Genomic DNA, 24,875 nt, shown 5'->3' with positions numbered 1-24,875 from the left:
AAATAAATAAATAAAAAAAAATGCTTTTGCTATGGCTAATGAACAGCCTTTATTACGATGAGGTTCCTTGAAAAGTCAACTACCCTGAATATTTTAAAAATGGCACCTCAATTTCACCTGAAAATTATGTTGGCTCTGGGTTGGAGAGGCAAGAAAATGGATGTGCTTTGTCTGCATGAAGGGAGAGAGAACAAAGCCTACCTCTGGGATATGGTGGCTGAGACAGTAGCGCCTGTTGCAATGCTGGCAGAGCTGTCCCAGGGTTGTTACGCTGGCTTTGCATTTGGAGAAACCACATGTGTTGTCTGCTTTAATTGCCGCAGAGATCATAGCATCAAAATCTTCCTCGGCTGCAATTTCCGTTTTGGATTTACTGGATGCCTTTCCTAAATAAGAATAAGGGCATAAAATAACTAGACAGCAGTGACAAAAAGATTGCACACAACGCTTTATTATGGACATAAAGAGGCACAGCTGTGTTGATCAAGAGTTTGATGATTTTCCCAAATGTGGTTTTTTTTTTTCAAGAGGCAATTGGGTTTTCTTGTTTTTCTTTGAAGACGTTTCGCTTCTCATCCAAGAAGCTTCTTCAGCTCTGACTAGATAGTGGGGAATGGAAGGATTTCCAGAAAAATTGAAGACCACGTGAACCACCTGTGTTTTATACCTAGGCTTAAAGTTGCCAAGGTTAGAGACTCCTGTGTTAGAGGCTATTTATGTAGCCTGGCTCAGCTTGGTGTCAGCTAAGGATCTGTTACTTTGTCTTCGTCTTCTCAAAATGTTCTAAGCAACAGTCCAATTGCACAAAGCAAGCCCATGTCGTGCCCTTGGTCATCGGTTCTAATAACTTCAGAGATACTGATTTTGGGGGAAATCCATGTATTTCCAAAAGCCAGGACAAATATTTGGCTGACGCTTTCAAAAGAAGCCTATTTGTGGCAAATGCACTGTGCTTCCTAGATCTGAAATTAGTGGTTGCTGTCAAAAGTAGTTGTGTTTTAGAAGAAAGCCCGCTTCTAGCAACTCCTCCTGTAAGTATTGTGTAAGAGAAGAGTAAAAGCCCCCTGTTTCCTCATATGACCCTTTGTTCTGGTCAGGGACTGGAACAAAAGTTGTTACAAAGGCATGGTATGAATATACAGTGTTCCCTAAATTTTCGCAGGGGATGCGTTCCAAGACCGTCTGCGAAAGTCGAATTTCCGCAAAGTAGAGATGCGGAAGTAAATACACTATTTTTGGCTATGAACACTATCACAAGCCTTCCCTTAACACTTTAAACCCCTAAATTACAATTTCCCATTCCCTTAGCAACCATTTAGATTATTACTCATTATGTTTATTTATTAAAGTTTATTAAAAAAATATTTATTAAAGGTGGATAAAAGTTTGGCGATGACATATGACCTCAGCAGGCAGGAAAAACCATGGTGTAGGGCAGTGTTTCCCAACCTTTTTTGAGCCGCGGCACATTATTCATATTTTTAAAGTCCCGGGGAACACTGAACGGGGGCGCGGGGGGGCGGTGCGGGGGGGGCTAAAGAAAAGTTTGGACAAAAAAAAAATCTCTTCCTCCATTTCACTCTATTTCTCCCTCCCGCTTTCTCTCTCTTCCTTCCTTCCCTTCTTTCTCTCTCCATCCCTCTTTCTTTCTTCCTCTCTTTTTTGCTCTCTTTCTCTCTCTCTCTCTCCCTCCTTCCCTCCCTCTATGTCTTTCTCTCTCCCTTGCTCTCTCTGCCTCTCTTGCTATCTCTCTTTCATTCTCTCTCTTTCTCTTTCTGTCTCTCTTGCTATGTTTCTTTCTTTCTTTCTCTCTCTCTCTTTCTCTCTCTCTTTCTCTGTCTCTCTCTCTGTCTCTCTTGCTATCTCTTTCTCTCTCTCTCTGTCTCTTTCTCTCTCTTGCTATCTTTCTTTCTCTCTCTTTCTCTGTCTCTCTTGCTATCTCTCTTTCTCGCTCTCGCTCTCTATCTCTTTCTCTCTCTTTCTCTGTCTCTCTCTCTCTCCCTCTTGCTATCTCTTTCTCCCTCTCTCCCTCTTGCTATATCTTTCTCTCTCTCTCTTGCTATCTCTTTCTTTCTTTTTCTCTCTCTCTCTTGCTATGTCTCTCTTTTTCTGTCTCCCTCCCTCTTTCCTTTCTATCTCTCCCTCTCTCTTTCCTTTCTATCTCTCCCTCACTCTTTCCTCCCTCCCTCTTTCCTTTCTATCTTTCTCTCCGTCCCTCAGCGGCAGCAAAGAAGAAGGAAGGCAGGCTACAGAGGGCACCGAGGACAAGAGCGCTCGCTCGCTCCCTCGCCCTCTGACTTCCCTCCCTCGCTGCTGAAGGGACGAGCGCGGGCACGAGCACGCGTGCGGGCCCGCTGCAAGTTGTTTTTTTTGCTTTCCCCCCCCCTTCCCTCGCCTCACAGGAGAGAGAGAGAGAGAGAAAGAGCAATGCCCTGTCGGTTCCAAGCACAGCCAGGGAAAGCGGCCTCGAGCCGAGTGCGAACTGCGGGATGCGGCAAAGGACTCCTTGCCAACCAAAAAAGGGTGGGGGTGGCGAAGGCAAAGCCTGGGAGGCGGGGAAGGGAAGAGCAGGAGACCCCCCAGACAGAACGGCTGAGGGGAAGGAAAGACGGAAGGAGGGAGGGATTGAGAAGCGAAGCCAGGGAGGGCTGAGAGAAAAGGGGAGTGGCCCGTGAGAGAGAGGGGCGGGACGGGCATTCCCGAAACGGACGGAGAAAGCCCTCTCTCGCAGCGAAAGTGCTCCCAGCCAGGGGGCTGCGAGAGAGGGCTTTCTCCATCCGTTTCGGGAAAGCCCGCCCCGCCCCTCTCGCAGCCCTCTGGCTGGGAGCGCTTTCGTCCCGAGGAGCTGAAGCCGCAGCCGCAGCCGCCACAAGAGAAGTCGCGCCCCAAAGCAGGGGACGGCGGAGGAGGAGAGGGGTCAGATCGGGTGGGGAGCTTCGTGGCACACCTGACCGTGTCTCGCGGCACACTAGTGTGCCACGGCACACCGGTTGGGAAACGCTCGTGTAGGGGGAAAAATTGCGAAGTATCTTTTAATTAATATTTTTGAAAAACCGTGGTATAGACTTTTCACGAAGTTTGAACCCGCGAAAATCGAGGGAGCACTGTATACTAAAAGCTGTTCTTTGGTGTGCTAATCTGCAGTTAACCTTAATAAACAGGATATGTTTAGCCTTCTGCTACATAGCTCCCAGCGACGAATAAGAGCCCACAGAATTGGCCTTCTTTGGGTCCTGTCAGCCAAACAATGCCAACTGGCAGGGCTGTGAGGAAGGGCCTTCTCTGTGGCGGCTCCAGCTCTATGAAACCAACTACCTCCAGAGATCCGCATCCTCCCCACCTTACTAGCCTTCTGCAAAGCTCTTCCAGCAGGCCTGGGGCTGTTGATTGAATGAAATATCGCTTAGATTCGGCCATGAATGAAAGTGAGCGTTACATATGTGTTATTAGGGTTTTTAATTAAGTATTTTAAATTGCTTTTAAATATTGTTTGAGAGTTGGACAGCATATAAGTAAGACAAATAAGTAAGTAAGTAAATAAGTAAGTAAGTAAGTAAGTAAGTAAGTAAGTAAGTAAGTAAGTAAGTAAATAAATAAATAAATAAGTACGGTAAATAAGTAAATAGCCAATGTGTGGGAGACTTGGGACAAGCTGATCTGATAAAGACATAAACTTGGAACACGGTGGCGCAGTGGTTGATATTTAAAGCAATAAATTCTATTGGCTGCATTTTGAAAGGGGTACCTTTTAAAATTCCTCTAAAGCTCCTCAAAGGGATATACTATCTTTATCAGGGGAGAATCTATGTAGGGATTGCAAAGAAAAATGTAATAAACAGCGGATTAAAAAAGAATGAAAGGGGTACCTTTTAAACTTTTAAAAATGGATTCTTTACCTCCAACATTTTTTTCTTTCTTCCCAATTATTTCCTGAAGATTTACATTGGATTTTCGGCTTTGTTTCACTCTTTCTTCTTTCTTCTCTCTCTCCCTTTGCATCCGTTCCACATGCAATGCTTTTAGATCTGTGGCCCCTGGGCCAGCACCTTTCTCCCTCTCTTCACTGCCTGCATCTATTTCTTTCGGACAGCCCTGAATTAATTCAGGTTGAGAAACCACAGTATCTCCCAAAGATAATTCTGTGGGAGAATCTCTCCTACGAATACTTATATGCCGTGCGCTGCCTTCTCCTGTGCTCACGTGCTGCAGCCCATATTCTTCAGCCAACTGATGGATAAGCATTCTATCGTGAGAGTTTAAAGAGGGAGGGAAGTCCAGTTGGACCTCACCACTATCCAGAAACTCCAATATTCTTGCTTTATGTTTACATGAGTTTTCATTCTCTTTGGTTTCTGATGTTGTGACTTTGCCTGTGCTTTCCAGGGAACATTTAGTTAGCCTCTCTCTAGGCTTTTGGGCAGGTCTTCCTTTTGGCTTCTCTCCAAGAGCCTTTGGGACTGGGCCACTGCTGCATTTAAGTCTCTTCTCCTGGTCACGGGGACCCAAAGAACTCTTGGGAGTGTAGTTTCCAGGTACAATATCATTCAGATATTCAAATGCTGTGCGCACTTCTCCGTGGGTGCTCATATACTCCACCAGCCGTTTAAGAAAACCGTGGCTGCTAACGGTGCGAGAGTCACAGATCACAGCCACGTGACGTCGGGCACGGGTAATTGCAACATTTATTCTCCTGTCTTCGGCGAGGAATCCCACTTCACCTAGACATCATAAGAACAGTAAGTCAGGATGCAGGGTTTGCAGACCATGTAAAGTAATGATAATCGGGGCAGTTTTATTGCAAGCATATTTCCCCAGAAGCAAGTTAGACTGAACTCCCTGGGATTCAGTGAAGTAGATTGCTTCTTTCTAGAATTACCTAAACTATTGCCCAAGAATGGTGTTTCCAAAATGGATTGAACACATGAACAGAGCGCAGGTACAAGTTTATTATTATAAACAAATCCAAACACATTTACAGCACCAAGGAACTGCATGAGCAGATCCCATGAAGATTTATACAGTCATACTGTAGCTTCTTTATTATTAAAGTAAAATTCTGAAATCTGAGGTGGAAGTGTCATTGCCTGTGCCAAATTTCAAACCGAATTCTCAGGTTGACAACTTCAAAATAGAAAATGTATGTAGCCAAGTCTCATAATCACCCTAAACCACACCTAATCCAGTGAATGACAAAGATCAGATGCACTTGACAGTGTTTATGGACACCATTTTGAGAGAGGGATAACTTGTCTTATAGACCAATGACATGTGGAAATGACCTCATGGACAGAAGGAAAAGCCTCAGCCTAGACCAGTGTTTCCCAACCTTGGCCACTTGAAGATATCTGGACTTCAACTCCCAGAATTCCCCAGCCAGCATTCGCTGGCTGGGGAATTCTGGGAGATGAAGTCCAAATATCTTCAAGTGGCCAAGGTTGGGAAACACTGGCCTAGTCAACCATCATGTTATAGGTATCTCAGCCCATAGAAGAAAAAGAAGGCTTCGAAGTATCTCAGAAGGCCCTCCCTACTTTTTGAAAAGTAAAAGGAAGGGAAAGGAGAAATGCTTAAATTCAGGTTTGTTTTAATTTCAGTACAATCTGCTTGAAGTTTACTTATAAAGTCAGTAATTTCCAGAAAGGAACACTCTTTAGTCAATCATCTAACATGGAAGGCTCAAGCAACACTAAAGCTTTGGCTTGGTTGCAATATTATTTTAATATATTTTTCTGAGAAATCCAGTTTTAACTCATTTTACTTTTAAATAAGGAAAGCAAAATTCAATAAAAGGCCAGGGGATAGAAATATAAGAATATTTAGCATTTGATATGACTTCTGAAAGATGTTCGAGTGTTCATTTTGCTTCACAATGGGGAGGGAAAGCATACGGACTGTTAATGTTGATTAAAATAAGCTTTATAAAGTTTTTGTTCAGTGCTCTGAGACTGGAGCTGTATCTGACAAGCAGAATTTAACATGAGGAAGTTTTCTTGAAGTATTGCAAATGTGTTTTGCTCATTTCTAATTATTAAGAAGTCTGATAAAGGCCAGAAAATATTTAGCATAATCTTTTTTTAAAAGCAGCACCCAAGATTGAATAAATAGCTAGAAATAACAAAGCCTTTTCTAGAAGTTATTTCTGATCTCCGGGTTTCTTTAGATTTTATAATAACAGATAGCAAATGCCAAGATGAGTCAACTCATCTACTTAACTGATGGGGTTGAGTCCCATATAAGAAGCTAGGCAGAAGACAAATGGAAAAATAAACATGAAAGGGCACATTAAAATATGTGAGTCACCAATTTGTGCTAGAGAAGCCTAACCTGGGAAGTAATTATCAAGTGTCAAAAACATATCGGAAGACATAATACATAGACAACAATGAACCACCATTTGCTTATCTATTTTAAACAGGGAGGTAATTTTTCCCCCCAGAAACCATATGAAGCAGAAGATAATAGGAAAGAAGAAAAATATTTACAGACTTTAGAAACATCGTTTGAGTTACATTCACAGTCATCTGAATAGTTATGATTCATGTGGCTGCAAGACAGAATTTTCAACTGAATGGCAGTCACCATAATTACCAAAAAAGGTCGACTCAATTATTTTATCATTTTCTTACTATTCTGGTCTCTTTTTGCAAATAATTATATAGAAAATCATAACGCTCTTTTTAATTCCTCAGCCAGAACTATGAATCAGTGACAACCACATAAACAGGCAGTGGCATCAGTGCTTCTTGTAAATTCCTTGCTTTCATTCTGCATGGCTGTAGATTATGACCGATTTACCTTTTCTATTGGATCTTACAAAAGAAAGAACAACTGCCTCCTTTTCTCTTCCTTGGAAACCATCCACTGATTTAATCTCCAGCTCTGGATACTTCTGATACAGATGTTTTCTTAGCATGTCCACCTGGAAAACAAAGCACTTGTTGTCACAGGAAATGAATGCCATCTTACTGAAAAAGTGTTCTCCTTCCAAGAGAAATTAAGGATCTTATATCTGAGAAGGTAGACTGATGCCTAGAAAAAGGAACAAAAGCTAGCACTAGTACTAGCACTTAGACTTATATACCACTTCACAGTACTTTCCAGCCCTCTCTAAGCAATTTACAGAGTCAGAATATTGACCCCAAAAATCTGGGTCTTCATTTTACCCACCTTGGAATGATGGAAGGCTGAATCAACCTTGAGCCTGGTAAGATTTGATCTGCCAAACTGCTGGCAGTCAGTGATCAGCAGAGGTAGCCTGCAGTACTACACTCTAACCACTGCACCACCACGGCTCTATAATCTGATGTTCATTCTACTATTTCTAAACTGGTGCAGTAGGACCTACAGATCTTCCTAACTTAGTATAGACCAGCAGATACTGGAAGCAGTTATTAGGTCTACATTAAACAGCACACAAAGCACATAAGTCCACATAGATAAGAAAATAGAATAAAGTTCTGTCTCCACCTCACTGAATTTATTATTAGTGAGAGTAATTTAGATCCCTGAAGATTCATTTGTCATTTTCTTTTGGACTTACTGTGGGGTCACCGGTGCTCTCTGAATTTGGTGGTTTTGTTTCAGACATTTCATTACCAAACTAGGTAACATCATCAATGCTAGCCAGGGGTGGATTCCTCCCGGTTCGTACCAGATCACCCGAACCGTTAGTGACCCGCTTGTGATAATAATAATAATAATTTATTTGATTTGTATGGCGCCCCTCTCCGCAGACTCGGATGTGATAAGGGAGTCATGGTTCAGTCAGTGCCGGTCTATGGGTGCCATCTTTTTGGGGGGAATTGTGGGGAAATTTTTCCGTGCTTGGATGGCTCCTCCTCTCCCGCTGCATGAAAAAGAGCTCCCCCGCCCACCCCAAGGTTAATACTGAACTTTATTTCTTCATCTGAAGCACAGCTGATCAACTCCTCAGCTGTGCTTCGGGCTGAATTCTGCCCGGGGAAACGAAATTGCACAAGGGGATGCACGCACGAGTGTGAGTGAAGCGAGCGCATGAGTGTGGAATGTCATGATGCGAATCAGTGGGGAAAGTAAGCGGAATCCACCCCTGATGCCAGTTTATTTCCTTCTATGGTTTTGTACTGAAGTGTTCAATTTTTCTTCTGACATGACTTGTTTTTAGTATATGTCACTGGATGCACTAACCTGAAGATTGTACGGAGCAATGACGGCTATATCTTTGGCTTTCACACCAGCTTCTATCAAAGCATCTATATGCAAACCAGTAAGTTGTACCTCACCTGGGAACAAGGAACAAACAACTTTAAGGTAAGAAGCAGACAAGCACCAACCTGTAAACTTTTCCTTATACCATAGGTCACCTTGCTAAGGATTTATATTCTTGATTTAAATGATGTTCTGTGGTTGGGCCTATGGCAAGCCAAGAAACATTCTTTTGTTCTACGTAGTCATTCATCGGGTTCTTGCTGGTCATCACACAAGAAAAAAGCTGTCCGCAACTGTTCCTTGGTACAGTTTAGCAACAGTGTATGTACACATTAAAACATAAAATGATCCTCATTCACATGTATCATATACTGTACATTTAAAACAAATTTAAAAGCTACTTTATTTATTTGCAGTGTTTGTAAACTGCCCCAGTTTACATAAGCCTGGGAAGTGCACCTTAGAAAACTATTACTGAATTAGTATTTCCTACCTAGAAAATCAAACTGAAATTATAGTAAGGAGATATCATAAGGGCAATTAAAATAGATGTGTGCCAGAAACTGCAGAATGCAAAGGCCTGCTGATATAAAATCACCCTAATAGGCTTTTTGAAACTGAAGAAGGGCAAGGAGGAAGCCAGTTCTATAAAGCAACATCCACTATTTACTTTAAAAATCTCACTCAAAGTTTGAGCATTGACATTTTATTTTTATTTATTTTAGGAAATTTATATATTTATATATAATATAAATATAAATTTATATTTATACTTATATTATCTCATATATAAAACAATAAAACAAAGAAAAGAGAATAATCATAGAATAAATTAATAAAATAAAATAATAAAATGAAGACTTATCCTCCTTCTAAGTATAAAACAAACCACATAGACATATTGCCGTTTTGGAAAATATTACAAAAAACCGTTCAGAAACATGGATTCTAAGATTTATGGCTTTTAAACAATATTTCCCAAATTCTCTTTAGTTCCTGATGCACCTTTAACCATTCTTATAAACTGCACAGGTTTATTGCTTTGTTTTTTCAAAACTGGACAAAGTGTGATGTGTCCAGACAGTGAAAAGTGAAAGTTCTCTCAATTCTGCTGTGCCACAAACAGAATGGATATGAAGCCAGTTCAATATTCCTGGCTGAGAGCTGATATCTTATCCTGTGGCTTCAGAGCCAATTGCATATCTAGAAAGATATTTAAATTTCAGCTGAAAGATATGACAAGCATTATTGGCATCTGCCCATACAATTTGCCCAGCTGTTACCAAGATGTAACTTGTCTTGCTGGAGACTAGTAGATTGGTCTAGGCTTTCAACCTGCCCATGGGAACCTCTACTCCTACCTCTTTATTTAGAACGTCATCCCAGGTAGAAGTAAAAAAATCTGTGCTCATACAGAAGGTTATTTTTTAATTAGAGTATTTCATGCGGTGATCTAAAAGGTAACAGACTATAACTCCCAATGTCCCTGATCTGTTTTAAAGCAAAATGGAATTTAACAGTATCTGGAAAATTTAAAATTCTCCATCTCCCTCCATTCCCCAGTTCTTTCATATTACAAGATGAATACATGGAATTGTTTTTCTTCTCCATCACCAGCTATTTTTCCTCCAGTTAAAAGAACTATAAATATACATTTCCATATTGTTCATGTTTATTATTCAGTTTCATGATCCTAAAAAATATTGGATTCCTTTTGTGTTTTAAACAGGCAAGAAATCAATATGTTATAAAGATTCCCCTAGCAGATGAATCTATTTTGCAGCATTGCTCAAAATCCTGACATTATTTCAAACTTACATAAGCAGCCTTATTCCAGTTCAGAGAGTCAAATGTTCCTGCATTTCCTGTATTCTTCAATGTGTCTAACGAGACAGACACAGACTACATTACTATAACTTTTCAGAGCCTTTTCTGCTTAAAAAGTGGGAATGAAACATAATAATGCAGACCACTTGACATTCACTTAGACATTCACTACATGAGACTAGGGCTGCAACCCTATGAACATATGGTAAGAAAACAGATGCCAGGAAAAACAGTGGGCATTATGTCAGAGCAAACTTGAGTATGAACACCTTCTTAAATGCATACTATTTGTTATTCAATTTTGGCATGCATTCTTTATTCTCAAAATTTCCAAGCTAAATTAATTATAACCCGCCACAATTGATTTCCACCATGAGCATGTTTTCTACCAGTTTGGTAGCCTTTTCTTCCACCTGGGGTAGCTTTCATTCACTTAGTTCATGGGGATGCATAGGGAAGTTGTCTTTCTGAACTGCTAAAACAGCTCCTCATTTTTAAAGGCCTCAGGCCAGTTTTGCAAACTGCTTCAATCCCGTGGGCATGCACAGTCATTTCACTGCAACATTGGCTCCTATTTTTTCAGGCAACACCTGAAACCCAATTTAAAATTCTATAACTCTTAACTACAAAGTTCAAACTTAGGAAACAAAATAATATTTAGGATTTTGCTACTTCTAGTCACAACCAAAATTGTACTACCTTCTGTCTCTTTCGTGCTCCGTTGTGGGTTTCATATCGACTGATTAGTAGAGTGTGATGTGGATGGAGATTTTGCTATGCCAACATCTATTTCTTTCATAGTTATCACTTACATTTGGATCCAAAAACAAAAAAACCGACCTAGAAACAAAAATCTAAAAACAGCCTTGGAAGCCATGGCTAATTTAAACAGGCTATTCATCTGCCTCAAGGATATAATTACATAATTCAAGCATGACATGCAAGAAATTTCCAGACATATTCAACAATTTCTACAGGAGTTTTACCTGTGATCATGGCTTTAATATCAAAGTCAATAACTGAATTTTTACCATACTTTTCTGGTATAAGGAAACGTTTCCATTAGCTGGCATTACAAAATCACTACATAGGTAATATAAATTGAAGGGGCAGGGGGGGGTTGGGGGGGGAGGGAGATGCCACTCAGGGAACAAGAATCATGAAACAGAGTAAATGATGGTACCTGGGTTTCCTCTAGATTGTTCTTCTTCCACTTCAAGTTCAAATAAGCCACAGCCAGCTGTATCTATAAGCAGCAATGGGAGACTGGTCTCTTCTGTAGGGGCAACTCCTGGCAAGTCTCTGTCAAATTGTTAAAAAGAATGATACAATTTACATTTGCAAAAAGCTGTAAGCTCATTTTATTCTCTCTCTGCAACTGTGAGACCTTAGAACCCATTCTTAGTTATTATGTGGAAACAAATGATACATGTAGCCTGATGGGAAAACAAATTAGCACATATGGTGTTCCTGTTTAACAGTAGCATTGCTTCTAGTTACACATATATCAAGCAAATTACAGAACAGGGCAGTTAAAAATTGTTTTCAAAGAAAGCAAGGAATAAAATTATAGATGAAAGCTTTCACAGAGCACAACTACTTCTTCTGCTCAGAGACAAAAGAAGTCTGCCTTAATTTATTGCTGGAGACAATAATGTGACAGCTGTGATATTAGGAAAAGATACACTCTGTGGGTCTAATAACTGTAAAAAGACGTTGTTTGTACTTAGAAGAGCTGTATTAACCATCAACAGTACAGAACTACAGTTGTTCCTTATATATCTAATCTCTGAACAAACATGCAAAAATAATTTTAAGGGATCCAAGAATGGATAAGGTAAAGGTTCCCCCGCTCATGTGTGCTAGTCATTTCTGGCTCTAGGGGGCAGTGCTCATCTTCTTTTCCAAGCTGAAGAGCCACCACTCTCCCTGGTCATGTGGGTGGCATGACTCAACGTCAAAGGAGCATGGAGAACTGTTACCTTCCCACCAAAGTGGCCCCTATTTTTCTACTTGTATTTTTTATGTGCTTTAGAATTGCTAGATTGGCAGAAGCTGGGACAAGTAATGGGAGCTTTCCCCTTTTCGTGGCGCTAGGGATTCAAACCGCTGCACTGCCGAATTTTTGATCGACAGCTCAGCGTCTTAGCGACTGCGCTAGGATTTGAAGTATACAAGATCATAACACCACATGATCAGATATAATTGAGGGGGGGGGGGTTTGCAAAGGCAAATACAAAAATGTAAAAGAGAGGTTTACCTTCTTTCCCATCAATGACTCACAGGGATCCAATTCCCATCAAACCTGCAAGCTAGATAGCACAGCTCTTTCTAGCACCATTACGTGTCCCTTGGCATTGTTTCATTTGCCAAATGTCAAAGCAGTTGATACTTGCAAGTGTATTATACTTGCCAGTACAGTATAACCTCTGGTCACGACCATAATTCGACCCATTACTTTGGTTGCAAACCGACCTGGTCGTGACCTGAACCTACTTTTGGAAATGTGATGCTCGGGGAAAAAAAATAGTATGGAAAGGGAAATCGGCCATGAAAAAAAAAGTGAATTTTAAAATCAGAATCCAATTTGATCGTGGTCCTAAGCATTCATGACCAGAGGGTCTACTGTATATAGACAGAAATAATACAAATATGGCTTGTCTTGTCACAATTATGAAGAAATGCTCAATAGGCACATTAAGGACTAGAATTGTACAACTCCTTCTCCAAATTAAGAAGTTGTTGCTCCCGTTATTAAGTATAGAATAGAATAGAATAGAATTTTATTGGCCAAGTGTGACTGAACATACAAGGAATTTGTCTTGGTGCATATGCTCTCAGCGTACATAAAAGAAAAAGATACATTTGTCAAGAATCATGTGGTACAACACTTAATGATTGTTATACGGGTCAAATAAGCAATGAAGAAACAATCAATATTGTTGTGGTTGGCTCTGGCCCAGCTCCTGCCCCAAGGAATGTGGAGGTGGATGTGGGGGAAACATCCACATGCCACAGACCTGTTTTGCTCCCGATAGAATCTCCCAACAAAGTCTCCTCTGATGAAGGAAGCGTGAGTGGCAGGGAAGAGGGGAGTTTGGCAGACAGCCCAGGAGGAGATCAATCATCCGTATCATCCCTGGATTCTGAACAAGAACATAAGACAGACCCACGCATGCGGAGAGTGATGCATAGGAAAGAACAACTGAAGGATTATTAGTGAGGCCACCTGTGGTTGGGTGGGGCTGCTGTAATTAGTGCTACAGATAAAAAGAACAGCGTGCTAGTTTAGCCTTGTGGAAGTTTATCTGATTCATAGTTCGTCAAGATCGCGGTTTTGCTGTTTCCCTGTTCAAGACTGTGTGTGGACTTTCTGGACTTTGGACTCAATTTCCCAGTTACTGGGTGAGAAATTGGATTGCATTTAACCTGTGCCTTGTGTATACCAGAAAATCCCTTTGACATTTAACCCTGCTGTTCTGTTCGGGTCGTATGTGACCCGAAACCAAGTTTGAGTCCCTGTAAAACATTTTCCCTGCATATCTGAAACTTGAAATTCCATGAGTTTTCATCATTTCAGGGGTTCTCTCTATGAGAATTTTTTTTTGGGGGGTGGGGGGTTTCTTTCTTGCTGAAAAAAAACCCTCCCTAATGTTATGTTCCCGGGTCTATTTGACCCGGACTGCAAATTGATCATTTTAGGTACTTATATTTGGTCTTTTTGAAAGCTTTTTTCACCTGGAAACAGGTTTGAACATTTCTGCACACAATGATATGAAAATTGAAATGAAAAAAGTAAATCTTATTGGTTTATTTCGTGGATATAATGCATGCCCCCCCCCCGTTTTTGTGAATTTTTTTCAATTTTTCCAGTTCAATTTTTTCAATTTTTCCAGTTCAATTTTCATATCATTATGTTCAGAAATGTTCAAGCTACCAATCCCACACCAACTTTAGTAAAATAGAATGGATTTTGCTAGCAAAACTATCCATAAAGTGAAGACCATTTCAAAAAAACGGAGGGGCATGCATTTCATCAACAAAATAAACCAATATGCATCAATTTTTCCAGTTCAATTTTCATATCATTATGTTCAGAAATGTTCAAGCTACCAATCCCACACCAACTTTAATAAAATAGAATGGATTTTGCAAGCAAAACTATCCATAAATTGAAAAAATTCACAAAAACGGGGGGGCATGCAATATATCCGCAAAATAAACCAATAAGATTTACTTTTTTCATTTCAATTTTCATATCATTGTGTGCAGAAATGTTCAGACTACTTTCCAAGTGAAAAAAGTTTTCAAATTGACCAAACATAAGCACTTCAAATGAAGAGTTTTTGGTCCGGGTCGTATGTGACCCGAACATAACATTAGGAAGTTTTTTCGAACAGAACAGCAGGGTTAAAAAAGGAGTTTTTTCTGCTTTTCTGTTGATAAAGACTTTTGGCTTTCTTTCTATCATGTGGTGTGTGTCTTTCTCAACTAATTACCCTGTAATTACGGGTGGTTGGGACACGCTGGCAGAACAAATATTAATAAAAATCTTAGGATACAAGCAACAAGTTACATTCATAAAGTCCTAAGTGGGAGGAAAAGGATGATAGGAATGATGAGAAAAACTAGTAGAATAGAAGTGCAGATTTAGTAAAAAGTCTGACAGTGTTGAAGGAATTATTTGTTTAGTAGAATGATGGTGTTCGGAAAAAAACTGTTCTTGTGTCTAGTTGTCTTGATGTGCAGTGCTCTGTAGTGACGTTTTGAGGGTAGGAGTTTATGTCCAGGATGCGAGGGGTCAGTAAATATTTTCCCCACCCTCTTTTTGACTCGTGCAGGATACAGGTCCTCAATGGAAGGCAAGTTGGCAGCAATTGTTTTTTCTGCAGTTCTGATTACCCTCTGAAGTCTGTGTCGGTCCTGTTGGGTTGCAGCACCAAACCAGACAGTTATAGAGGTGCAGATGACAGACTCAGTGATTCCTCTGTAGAACTGTATCAGCAGCTTCTTTTTTGGCAGTTTGAGGTTCCTGAGCTGGCGCAGAAAGAACATTATTTGTTGTGCTTTTTTGATGATGTTTTTGATGTTAGGTGACCATTTTAGGTCTTGAGATATGATAGAACCTAGAAATTTGAAGGTCTCTACTGTTGATACTGTGTTGTCTAATATTGTGAGAGGTGGAAGGATGAAAGGGTTTCTCCTAAAGTCTACCACCATTTCTACAGTTTTGAGTGTGTTCAGTTCTAGATTGTTCTGGTCACACCACAAGGATAGTTGTTCAACTTCCCGTCCCGCTAGTATGAAAAATATTAAGTATTAAATAATCAAGTTACCATTTTGGATTGCCCAAGAACTGTAAGGAACATTAATAGTGTTAGTTCAAACAAAGTACTTTCAGAAATCAAAGCTTAAAATCAACATATTTTAAATTGTAGTTACTATTCAGTACAGATTGTTAGTCTACTTAATAAGAGAAAATTTGAAATGACCACAAACTTCCCACCAACCGAAAAGGTTGGAGGTTTGTCAGCATGAATATGCACTTAAGCAGTCTTAATAGAATAGAATAGAATAGAATAGAACAGGACAGAATTATTTATTGGCCAAGTGTAATTGGACACACAAGGAATTTGTCTTTGGTGCGAATGCTTTCAATGTACATAAAATAAAATGTATATTTGTTAATCATGAGGTTCAACACTTAATGACTGTCATAGGGTACAATAAGCAACCAGGAAACAATAAATTTTAATAAATTGTAAGGATACAAGCAACAAGTTACAGTCATAGAGTCATAAGTGGGAGGAGGCTGATGGGAACGATGAGAAGACTAATGTAATAGTAACAGTGGTGGGTTCCTGATTGTATGGCTAATTGCGCACAGCTCTGCAGCTCTGGTGTGCGAGTGCGGGATAGAGTGCAATTTTGCTTCCCACACCTGTGCAGGTAGCAAAAACTAGCATGGGGATGTATATTTGTGCATGTTTCTGTGAGTTTTCTTGCTTCCCCCACATGCTGTAGTTGTTCAACCTCCCTTCTGTATGTGGTTTCATCGTTGTCTTGAACGAGACCAATCACTGTTGTATCATCAGCAAACTTCAGTAGTTAACATATGGATTGTTTGAGATGCAATCACTGGTATATAGAGAGAAGTGGTGAGAGCACACAGCCTTCGGGAGGCCCTGTGCTAATTGTACAGGTATTTCATCTGATTTTGCCTAGCTTCACCTACTGCCTCCTGTCTGTTGAAGATCTCTGACTATAATGTTAGGTTTAATGGATATAATTTGTTCAAAACTGCATTTGCAAGTTGTTCCAAGTAGCATGTTCCCCAAAGACCAATTCTTTGTTCCGGATGGAGAAGTAAGCAATTACAGTACTGTTGTTTTTTTTAAAGAAATATTTCAGCATTATCCATTGTTCTACTGCAAGACTTCAGAGGCAGAGCTGGTCTCTCACATATTGGTCAATATGAAGAGAAAATACCAGCAGGTTACTGAAGCTTTTGTTCTTCTCTACTTATACTCTTTTATTTAACTCCATTTTTGTTCTTTTAAAATAATTCCATCGGCAGAGAAAATCATGCTAAAAGAATCTTTATGTCAAATAACTCTCCCTTCAAAATTTAGATACAATCTTTATGAGATTAAACCTATTGGGATAGCAAACCAATTCTCACTGTACCATCAGTAGTTAATAAGGAATGCAAAATCAAATTGGTTAAAAATGTGAATTTAAAAAGAAAAATAGGCACTGTATAATCAGGGGTTTGGGCTATTTATGCAAACAGTGCTGGGTTGTGAGAAAAGTTAACACGAGCGTATTATCTGTAAGAGGAGATTTTCTTTCTGCATTCTCTTGATTCTGGGGTTCAGTGCTCCCAAAGAAACAACTTTTTTATAACAAAGTTTCCTCCACTCCAGAGTAACATAAGTTAACAGTTCCTGACAGCGTGGAATTATTAATATTTCATGTAAGAATAACATAATTCATAGCAAAACTGAATCCCCAGCACATTTCCAATTTACTGAGACGTGAACTTTTTAAATCTGAGCTTTCATATTTTGGTGGTAAGAAACAGCAATCACTAAAACAAAGCCTTAATGTATCCCCAAAAGTGGGCTGACTAATGGCAGATTACTTCCAGAAACTCAAAAGCTTACAGTACTTTCCAAGAGAAGGAAGATCTCTTTGTTAGCCTTCAAGAGCAGAATCATTTTTCAAGTTCTAATAGGCATTTTTTTCTTTGTATTAATGACAGATTAAATATAAATCAGAATTTATATTTATGATCAAAATGATCGAAACATTTAAATATATTAAAGGGTTAAATAAGGTCCAGGAGGGAAGTGTTTTTAATAGGAAAGTGAACACAAGAACAAGGGGACACAATCTGAAGTTAGTTGGGGGAAAGATCAAAAGCAACATGAGAAAATATTATTTTACTGAAAGAGTAGTAGATCCTTGGAACAATCTTCCAGCAGACGTGGTAGATAAATCCACAGTAACTGAATTTAAACATGCCTGGGATAAACATATATCCATCCTAAGATAAAATACAGAACTAGATGGACCATGAGGTCTTTTTCTGCCGTCAGACTTCTATGTTTCTATGTTTCTAATTTATGTTAGCATCTGAAGGTCAATGGTGGGATTCAAATGTATTTTACTACCAATTCTATGGGCATCACTTGGTGGGTGTGATAGGGGAAGGATACTGCAAAATCCCCGTTTCCTCCTGATCAGCTAGGACTCCGGAGGCAGAGAATAGATGTGGGCGGGGCCAGTCAGAGGTGCATTTACCGGTTCTCTGAAGTACTCAAAATGTCCGCTACAGGTTCTCCGAACTACTCAATATTTCCGCTACAGGTTCTCCAGAACTGGTCAGAACCTGCTGAAACCCACCTCTGCTGAAGGCTAGCTGTTGAAATTAACTGAAGAACAATTTGTACTAGAGCACAATACATGACTGATTATTATACATATTCTACTAAGTATCTCTACATTTCATTTTTAAAAAACTAATAAAAATAGTATCCAAAACAAGGTTATAGACAACAGGCCCCTTCACTTTAAACTTTCATTTTTCACAGAGTACCAACTAACAGACTAAAATGGTAACAAAAACAAATAATGCATTTCCCCAAGTATTCGAAAAGCTGAAAGCAAAGATGCAATTGAGCCAGTATTAAGAGTTTTTTAAAATTTCGCTAAGAATATGTTTCTGGAATATTATGGTACATATTTCAGAATAATGTTCCTAACATCATGCTCAATCCAGTTAGAATTATTTATACATTTCCTTAATACTAAAGTGGTTATTAAAACTGTAATTATGCATGCTTCTTTTGAATACAGTAAGGCAAAAACCAAGCACATTGTTTTGGGGGTGGGCAGTGTGTGATTTAATAAAATGGCTTGGAACTCTCTAGGTACAACTTGATTTAAGCAGTTTTCAAAAGTCTTTTTATCTCCCATCTTGTGTTTTTTTTATAACCTGCTGATTAAAATGAGGGTCAAGAGACTTTCACAGAGTCCAGCAAAGCCAGCAACAATTTATGGAGCTTTCTTCTATCAGCAGCATCAGACCCTACTTATGACACAAACAACTTCCTTCACTCAAAGCAGCAACTCATTTTTATAGTTGACAATTTCTTCCACAGACTTAAAAGTATTTCACTTCATTGGCCATCAATACAGTATTACGTATTGATATTATTTTCTCGGTGATTAAAATCTCTGATACAATTTCCTTTCCATGCTATCTGGAATGAAAATGTTCCCTGAATTGTATCTATTTTTCTTTAAAAAAATACCCAAAGCTTTCCTTTTGTGACCTGGATTTATATTTTAGAGCAATAAAGGAAAATACCTATCCCCATCCCTATTTACACAATTGTAAATGATATACTGATTTATGGCACAGAAAATTCTGTTTCTAACAAATCAGGAAATGGATCATCACAACATACAATAAAGTGCCATATTCCAAAACTTTTTCAGTCTTGGTCTTTGTAAACATTGTATGTAATTAGTTATTTTCTTACCAAATAAGCACATGTACAAGCTACATGTTTTGTATGCCGTTCTTGGAGAGGGACGGCATATAAAGCAAATGAATAAATGAATGGATGGATGAATGAAAAATTCGTAACTGAAAAAACGCTCCTCTATTCTCTTTATTCAGTTTCCATTTTTAAATTTTAGAAAGGGTTGGATGTCCTCTGAAAACATTTGACCTTAAAACAAATTGGCCTCAGTTCTACAGGCACGAACCAGCATATCATTTTACTTCATTTAGCTGAGAAATACTGTAATCAATCTAAGGATGCCCTCTATGTAGCCCTCATAGATTTGAGGGAAGCCTTTGACTCTATATCATGCGAAAAACTTTAAAGAAATTAGTTACTACAACACCATATTCTTAAACGAATAACCTTACTGCATCGCGGCATTACTATTCAAGTTAAGGGCAATACTGCTGATGACTTAATTAAATGTGTCTCTACTTAAATTCTTCCTCACTACTGTTCAATTTTTACTGTAACAATATTGTTAGTCTGCTAAGCTAGAATTCCACCCACCCTGCCTTGACAACCACCCCATGTCTGTTCTTCTTGATGGTAAAGATGAAGTCTTTACCATCAAAAACAACCTACCAGCGGACGTTGTGAACTCCAACACTCTGGACATTTTTAAGAGAAGATTGAACTGCCACTTGACTGGTGTACTATAGGGTTCCTGCTTGGGCAGGGGGTTGAATTCGATGGCCTTCATGGTCCCTTTCAACTCTAACAATCAATCAATCAATCAATCAATCAATCAATCAATAAGTAAGTCCTATTCTCTAAACCAAGTAGACCCTCAAAGACGCCTTAAAGCTGTACTACTTTACTGCTCCAGAGAATGCCTGAAAATAAATTCTTCTAAAACAAAGGTATTAGTATTCTCAATGAGACACTTTAAAGCTCTAATGGGATGATTAGCAGCAAACCTATCAAGCAGGTTAAATCTTTTAAGTATCTAGATGTCTGTTTTAAATCTTCTACTTGCAAGTCTATTCACGCAAGAGAGCTACTAGCAAGAATCCAAAAAGCATCTCTTGCAATTACTAAATTTGGAGGTCAATCTGGAAACAATGATCTCTCAGAAGCTATTACACTTTTTGAAATTAAAGTTCCAGGCATGATGCTGTATAGTGCTCAGATGTACCTACAAGGAGTCTTCTAGCTTAAGAGCAATTCAGTCGAATTACAAAAAAAAAAAATCTTATTGCAAATCCCTCTTTCAATTTCTTATTTTGCAATTTGACTGGAACTTGGCTGCATTTCCTTTGGGTCCAATTTCCTTCTCCTAGGATTTGGCTGAAGGAAGCCTAAGAAGAAAATTGCTTGGTCCATCTCATCACGTTAGATAGGTTCCCTGCCACCCAAAAAAGTCATATTAGTGATAATTCAATTGTCTCTCTTCTCCAACCTATCCCTATATATTTCTATATGGTCCTATATAAGTTCTATATGACCCTCATAGGAAACTGTTACAAGAGCCTGATTGGGCATTATCTATTAGAGCAAAAACTGGCAGATATTTAAGTCTTCCATAGGAAAACCATAGTTGTTTTCAGATATGGAAGTAGAATCTGTTTAATATTTTCTAGTAAAAATATGTTTCTATGTTTCTAAAATGTCCACTGTATACCCCAGGGGTAGGCAAAGTTGGCTCTTCTATGACATGTGGACTTCAGCTCCCAGAATTCCTGTGCTAGCATGATTGGCTCAGGAATTCTGGGAGTTGAAGTCCACAAGTCATAGAAGAGCCAACTTTGCCTACCCCTGGTATACCCAATGATGGTAGAACTTAGTAATTCCTGGTCACATTGCTATTGTGATCAAGAAACTATGAACCTTCTTTTTTGTTACCCGTCTTCAGAAATCTATAAGAAACTTTCAGAATTTCAATCAATAGCTACAACTCTTAGAACCAGTCTGGTTCCTCCGTCATGTTATTAACTACTTGGTATTGTCTCAGGATTTTCTTGCAATTTTAAATTTTTTTTTATAATATTAATTGTACTGCTGTTCTTTGTCCATATGTTTTCTCTTGGATTATAAACTTTGAATGCTTACATTTTAGAAATCAAGTGAGGTCCCAAAACGTGGACCTCTCCTTCAAGGCATGCCTAGGGCCCAAAATCCATATAAATGTGAACCCTGGCATTTCTGTGGCTTTTCTTCTTGTACTTTAGGTGATACTTTGACTTCGGAGAGGGGCGGCATACAAATCTAAGTAATAAATAAATAAATAAATAAATAAATAAATAAATAAATGAGCCACACTGGCGCAGTGGTTAGAGTGCAGTACTGCAGGCTATTTCTGATGACTGCAGGCTGACTGCAATTTGGCAGTTCAAATCTCACCAGGCTCAAGGTTGACTCAGCCTTCCATCCTTCTGAAGAGAGTAAAATGAGGACCCAAATTGTTGGGGGGCAACATGCTGACTCTGTAAAACTGCTTAGAGAGGGCTGTAAAGCACTGTAAAGTGGTATATAGGTCTAAGCGCTATTGCTGTTACTAGTGAATGAATGAGTCAGGAATATTTCTATATTGAATAGGCAAACTCCTCTGTGTTTACCTGAGTCAACCAACAGCAAGACAGTTTCTGGGTTGAAACTACTTATCTTTTAAACAGGGTGATATCCTGTGGCGAGGAGGGGGTTTGCCCAGGTTCGCCTGGTGCACCAGTTACGGCCCTATTTGGACAGGGAGTCACTGCTCACAGTCACTCATGCCCTCATCACCTCAAGGTTTGATTACTGCAACGCTCTCTACATGGGGCTACCTTTGAAAAGTGTTCGGAAACTTCAGATCGTGCAGAACGCAGCCGCGAGAGCCATCAGGGGGCTTCCAAGATTCGCTCATGTTTCTTCAACACTCCGTGGCTTGCATTGGCTGCTGATCAGTTTCCGGTCACAATTCAAAGTGTTGGTCATGACCTTTAAAGCCCTACATGGCATTGGACCAGATTACCTCCGGAACCGCCTGCTACCGCGCGAATCCCAGCGACCGATAAGGTCCCACAGAGTTGGCCTTCTCCGGGTCCCGTCGACTAAACAATGTCGTTTGGCAGGCCCCGGGGGAGAGCCTTCTCTGTGGTGGCCCCGGCCCTCTGGAACCAACTCCCCCCGGAGATTAGAATTGCCCCCACCCTCCCTGTCTTTCGTAAACTACTTAAGACTCATTTATACCGCCAGGCATGGGGGTGGGTGGGTGTTTGAGATATTCCTTCCCCCTAGGCCATTACAAGTTATGCATGGTATGTTTGGTTTTATAAATAAGGGTTTTTAGTTGTTTATTATTGGATTGTCACATGTTGTTTTTATCATTGTTGTTAGCCACCCTGAGTCTACGGAGAGGGGCGGCATACAAATCCAATAAATTATTATTATTATTATTATTATTATTATTATTATTATTATTATTACTCCCTTCCCTTTCTATATAGAAGAAGTTTTGTTTATTGCAATATACCCCAAGATGATATCTAGAGAAGGAAAGAAGCAAGAGTCAAGGCAAAAAAGAGAAATAGGAAGCAAATATTTTCTTCCAACTTTCAATAAAAATGGAAATTTTGTGAAAGAGTTATTAGCAAATCTAACAGCATGAGAGCTGGTGGGCCAACAGTGACAAGCATTTCAAGCCCACAAGACGTCTTCAACTGTTGAAAAAACCTGTAACCTTCAGTGCAGAAATCAACTATTTGCCAGCTGAAAATGGGGCAAAAGTCTATTTGCTAGAATAGAGCTAGAGAAAAAGATTTAATGCAGTCAGGAGAAGTCTGCATTAGCTTTAAATATTAAAAGACAGCATCAATCCAACATTCGGGCAGAAAAAAAGAAAGCCGGTAAGCCATCAATCACTTACTTCAGTAAATGTTGTGCGACAGAAGAGTGAGCTGAGAGATGACCGTCATACATCTCAGTGGAAGCCCATTGCATTATGGCTTGGTGCATTCGGTACTGCACAGTGAGCATCTTCACAACATGATCTCCGCGTTTTTGAATCAGCCGTTCCATTAAGCTAAGAGAAAGACCTTGCGCGGCAGCCCTGTGCCAAGGGAATAATAATAACAAAGTGAAGAAGAAAAAAGGCATATAAGGACTGTAACAAACACCACACTGATTGCTTTACTTCCATCACTGCCTGTCATATTTAGAATAGATTTTTTTTAAGGGATGCTTGTCATGTGTAACTGAATATCTGATTCACATTCTGATTTACAGGCAAGAGTTTCTGAATATTCACTTGCATCTCTCTCATTTCATGATGTACAAGGGGTACAGCTGCATAATTTACCAAAAGCAATGGAACCCAAACACATCAAATATTACACAATAGTACATATTTCTAGCTAGAGACTGTCTCACATAAGAAACTGCATTCTAGGCAATATATAAACCTTGGAACAGAAAACCTAATAAATGATGGGAAAGTGTCAAGTAAAGTTTCATTTCTAAAGTTCTGATCCAAGCAGCATCTGTATGGAGAAAATGTCAGTCAGATGTTAGTGGTAAAGAACAACAGATACAGTGCTCACAAAAAATGAAAAAAAATGTGCTATCTATGGTTTTATGATATAAGCCCAAATGCGGTGGGCTTGTAGTGAGGCCAATGAGAAGTTGAGCTTAACTCCTGGTGAACACATCCATCTTTATTATGGAAATAGATTGATGTCATTGTCTTCTGCAAAGATGCTTCAATATTTCAGTCTAGCTAAGAGCTCTGGAATTCCTAGGGTGGACTTCTAGTTAGCTAGAGATATCAGACTGCACCTAAAGAAAATTTCATCTCTATATAAAATGTATTTATTCATTTATTTTTCAGGATGCTCAACTCTTAGATATTCTGGGTCGCTTTACACATAAGTAAAAGTAAGTAAGTAGGAGTAAAAGTCAAAATAAAACCGCAACAATAGAATCCGTTGGAGAGAACAACCACCAACTCCCCAATACCCATACAGCAGTGGTTCTCAACCTGGGGGTCATCTAAGACCATGGGAAAAGACAAATTTCCCGTACTGTTAGGGACTAAAGCTTCTATTCTGCCACCTTGGAACATATTTTTACAATCTGACCAATCAGTAGTTTACAGTGGTGGTGTCTCTCTGACCTTTCTGCCAATCAGCTTAAAGCTCTGTTGGGAGAATTGGCACTAGATGTATGGTTGGGGGTTACCACAACATGAGGAACTGTATTAAAGGGTCATGACATTAGAAAGGCTGAGAACCACTACCATACAGATAAAATAAACAACGTCACCTAATCATTTAACTCAAGGTCTGGAGAAGGAGCTGTGTTTTTAAGGCTCATTTAAAGGCCAGTATGGGAGGGTGGGAGGTCCATGCAAATCTTTTTGATCACACAACCATGGGGATGCCACAATAGTCGTAAGTGTGAACAACGATCATGTGTCACTTTTATCAACGCTGTTATAACTTTGAACAATTACTAACAAACAGTACCAGTACTATGTTTGCTGCCAAGTAACTTGTGGATTTTTAAGGGCAACTCCATGTACAGTGCATTGAAATAGTTTATCTGCAAAATGATCAGGGACATGGCTGACCATGAGGAGGATCTCAAAGAGCAGCAAAGGACACAACTTGTTGAAAGCCTGCCTAACCAAAGATGTCATTTCATGTTTCAGCCGAAGGTGTAAATCCAAGGGGAACCCCCGATTGCATACTAGATCTAAGCCAGGTAGTGTTTCATGGCCAAAAATGGGAAATCACCATTACTAAGAGCCCAAACACCCAAAGTCACTCAGTTGTCCTACAACCCAGGTTCCCAACATGGGGCCCA

General features: G+C 39.5%; 1 protein-coding gene across 1 annotated transcript in view; it reads right to left on the bottom strand.

Moving 5' to 3' along the window:
- The window catches only part of IGHMBP2 (immunoglobulin mu DNA binding protein 2), an 84,198-nt gene that overhangs the window by 3,671 nt on the left and 55,652 nt on the right, over positions 1-24,875 (bottom strand). The window contains exons 9-14 of the mRNA XM_070766083.1: positions 22,939-23,121; positions 11,198-11,316; positions 8,167-8,261; positions 6,796-6,919; positions 3,897-4,718; positions 202-386 (exon numbers count right to left, since the gene is read on the bottom strand). Coding sequence (XP_070622184.1) covers positions 202-386; positions 3,897-4,718; positions 6,796-6,919; positions 8,167-8,261; positions 11,198-11,316; positions 22,939-23,121 — 1,528 coding nt within the window. The remainder of the gene's footprint in view (positions 1-201; positions 387-3,896; positions 4,719-6,795; positions 6,920-8,166; positions 8,262-11,197; positions 11,317-22,938; positions 23,122-24,875) is intronic.

The sequence above is a fragment of the Erythrolamprus reginae genome, chromosome 1 (assembly GCF_031021105.1).
Source record: "Erythrolamprus reginae isolate rEryReg1 chromosome 1, rEryReg1.hap1, whole genome shotgun sequence".
Lineage (NCBI taxonomy): Eukaryota > Metazoa > Chordata > Lepidosauria > Squamata > Dipsadidae > Erythrolamprus > Erythrolamprus reginae.
This window is presented reverse-complemented; position numbering and strand designations above follow the sequence as displayed.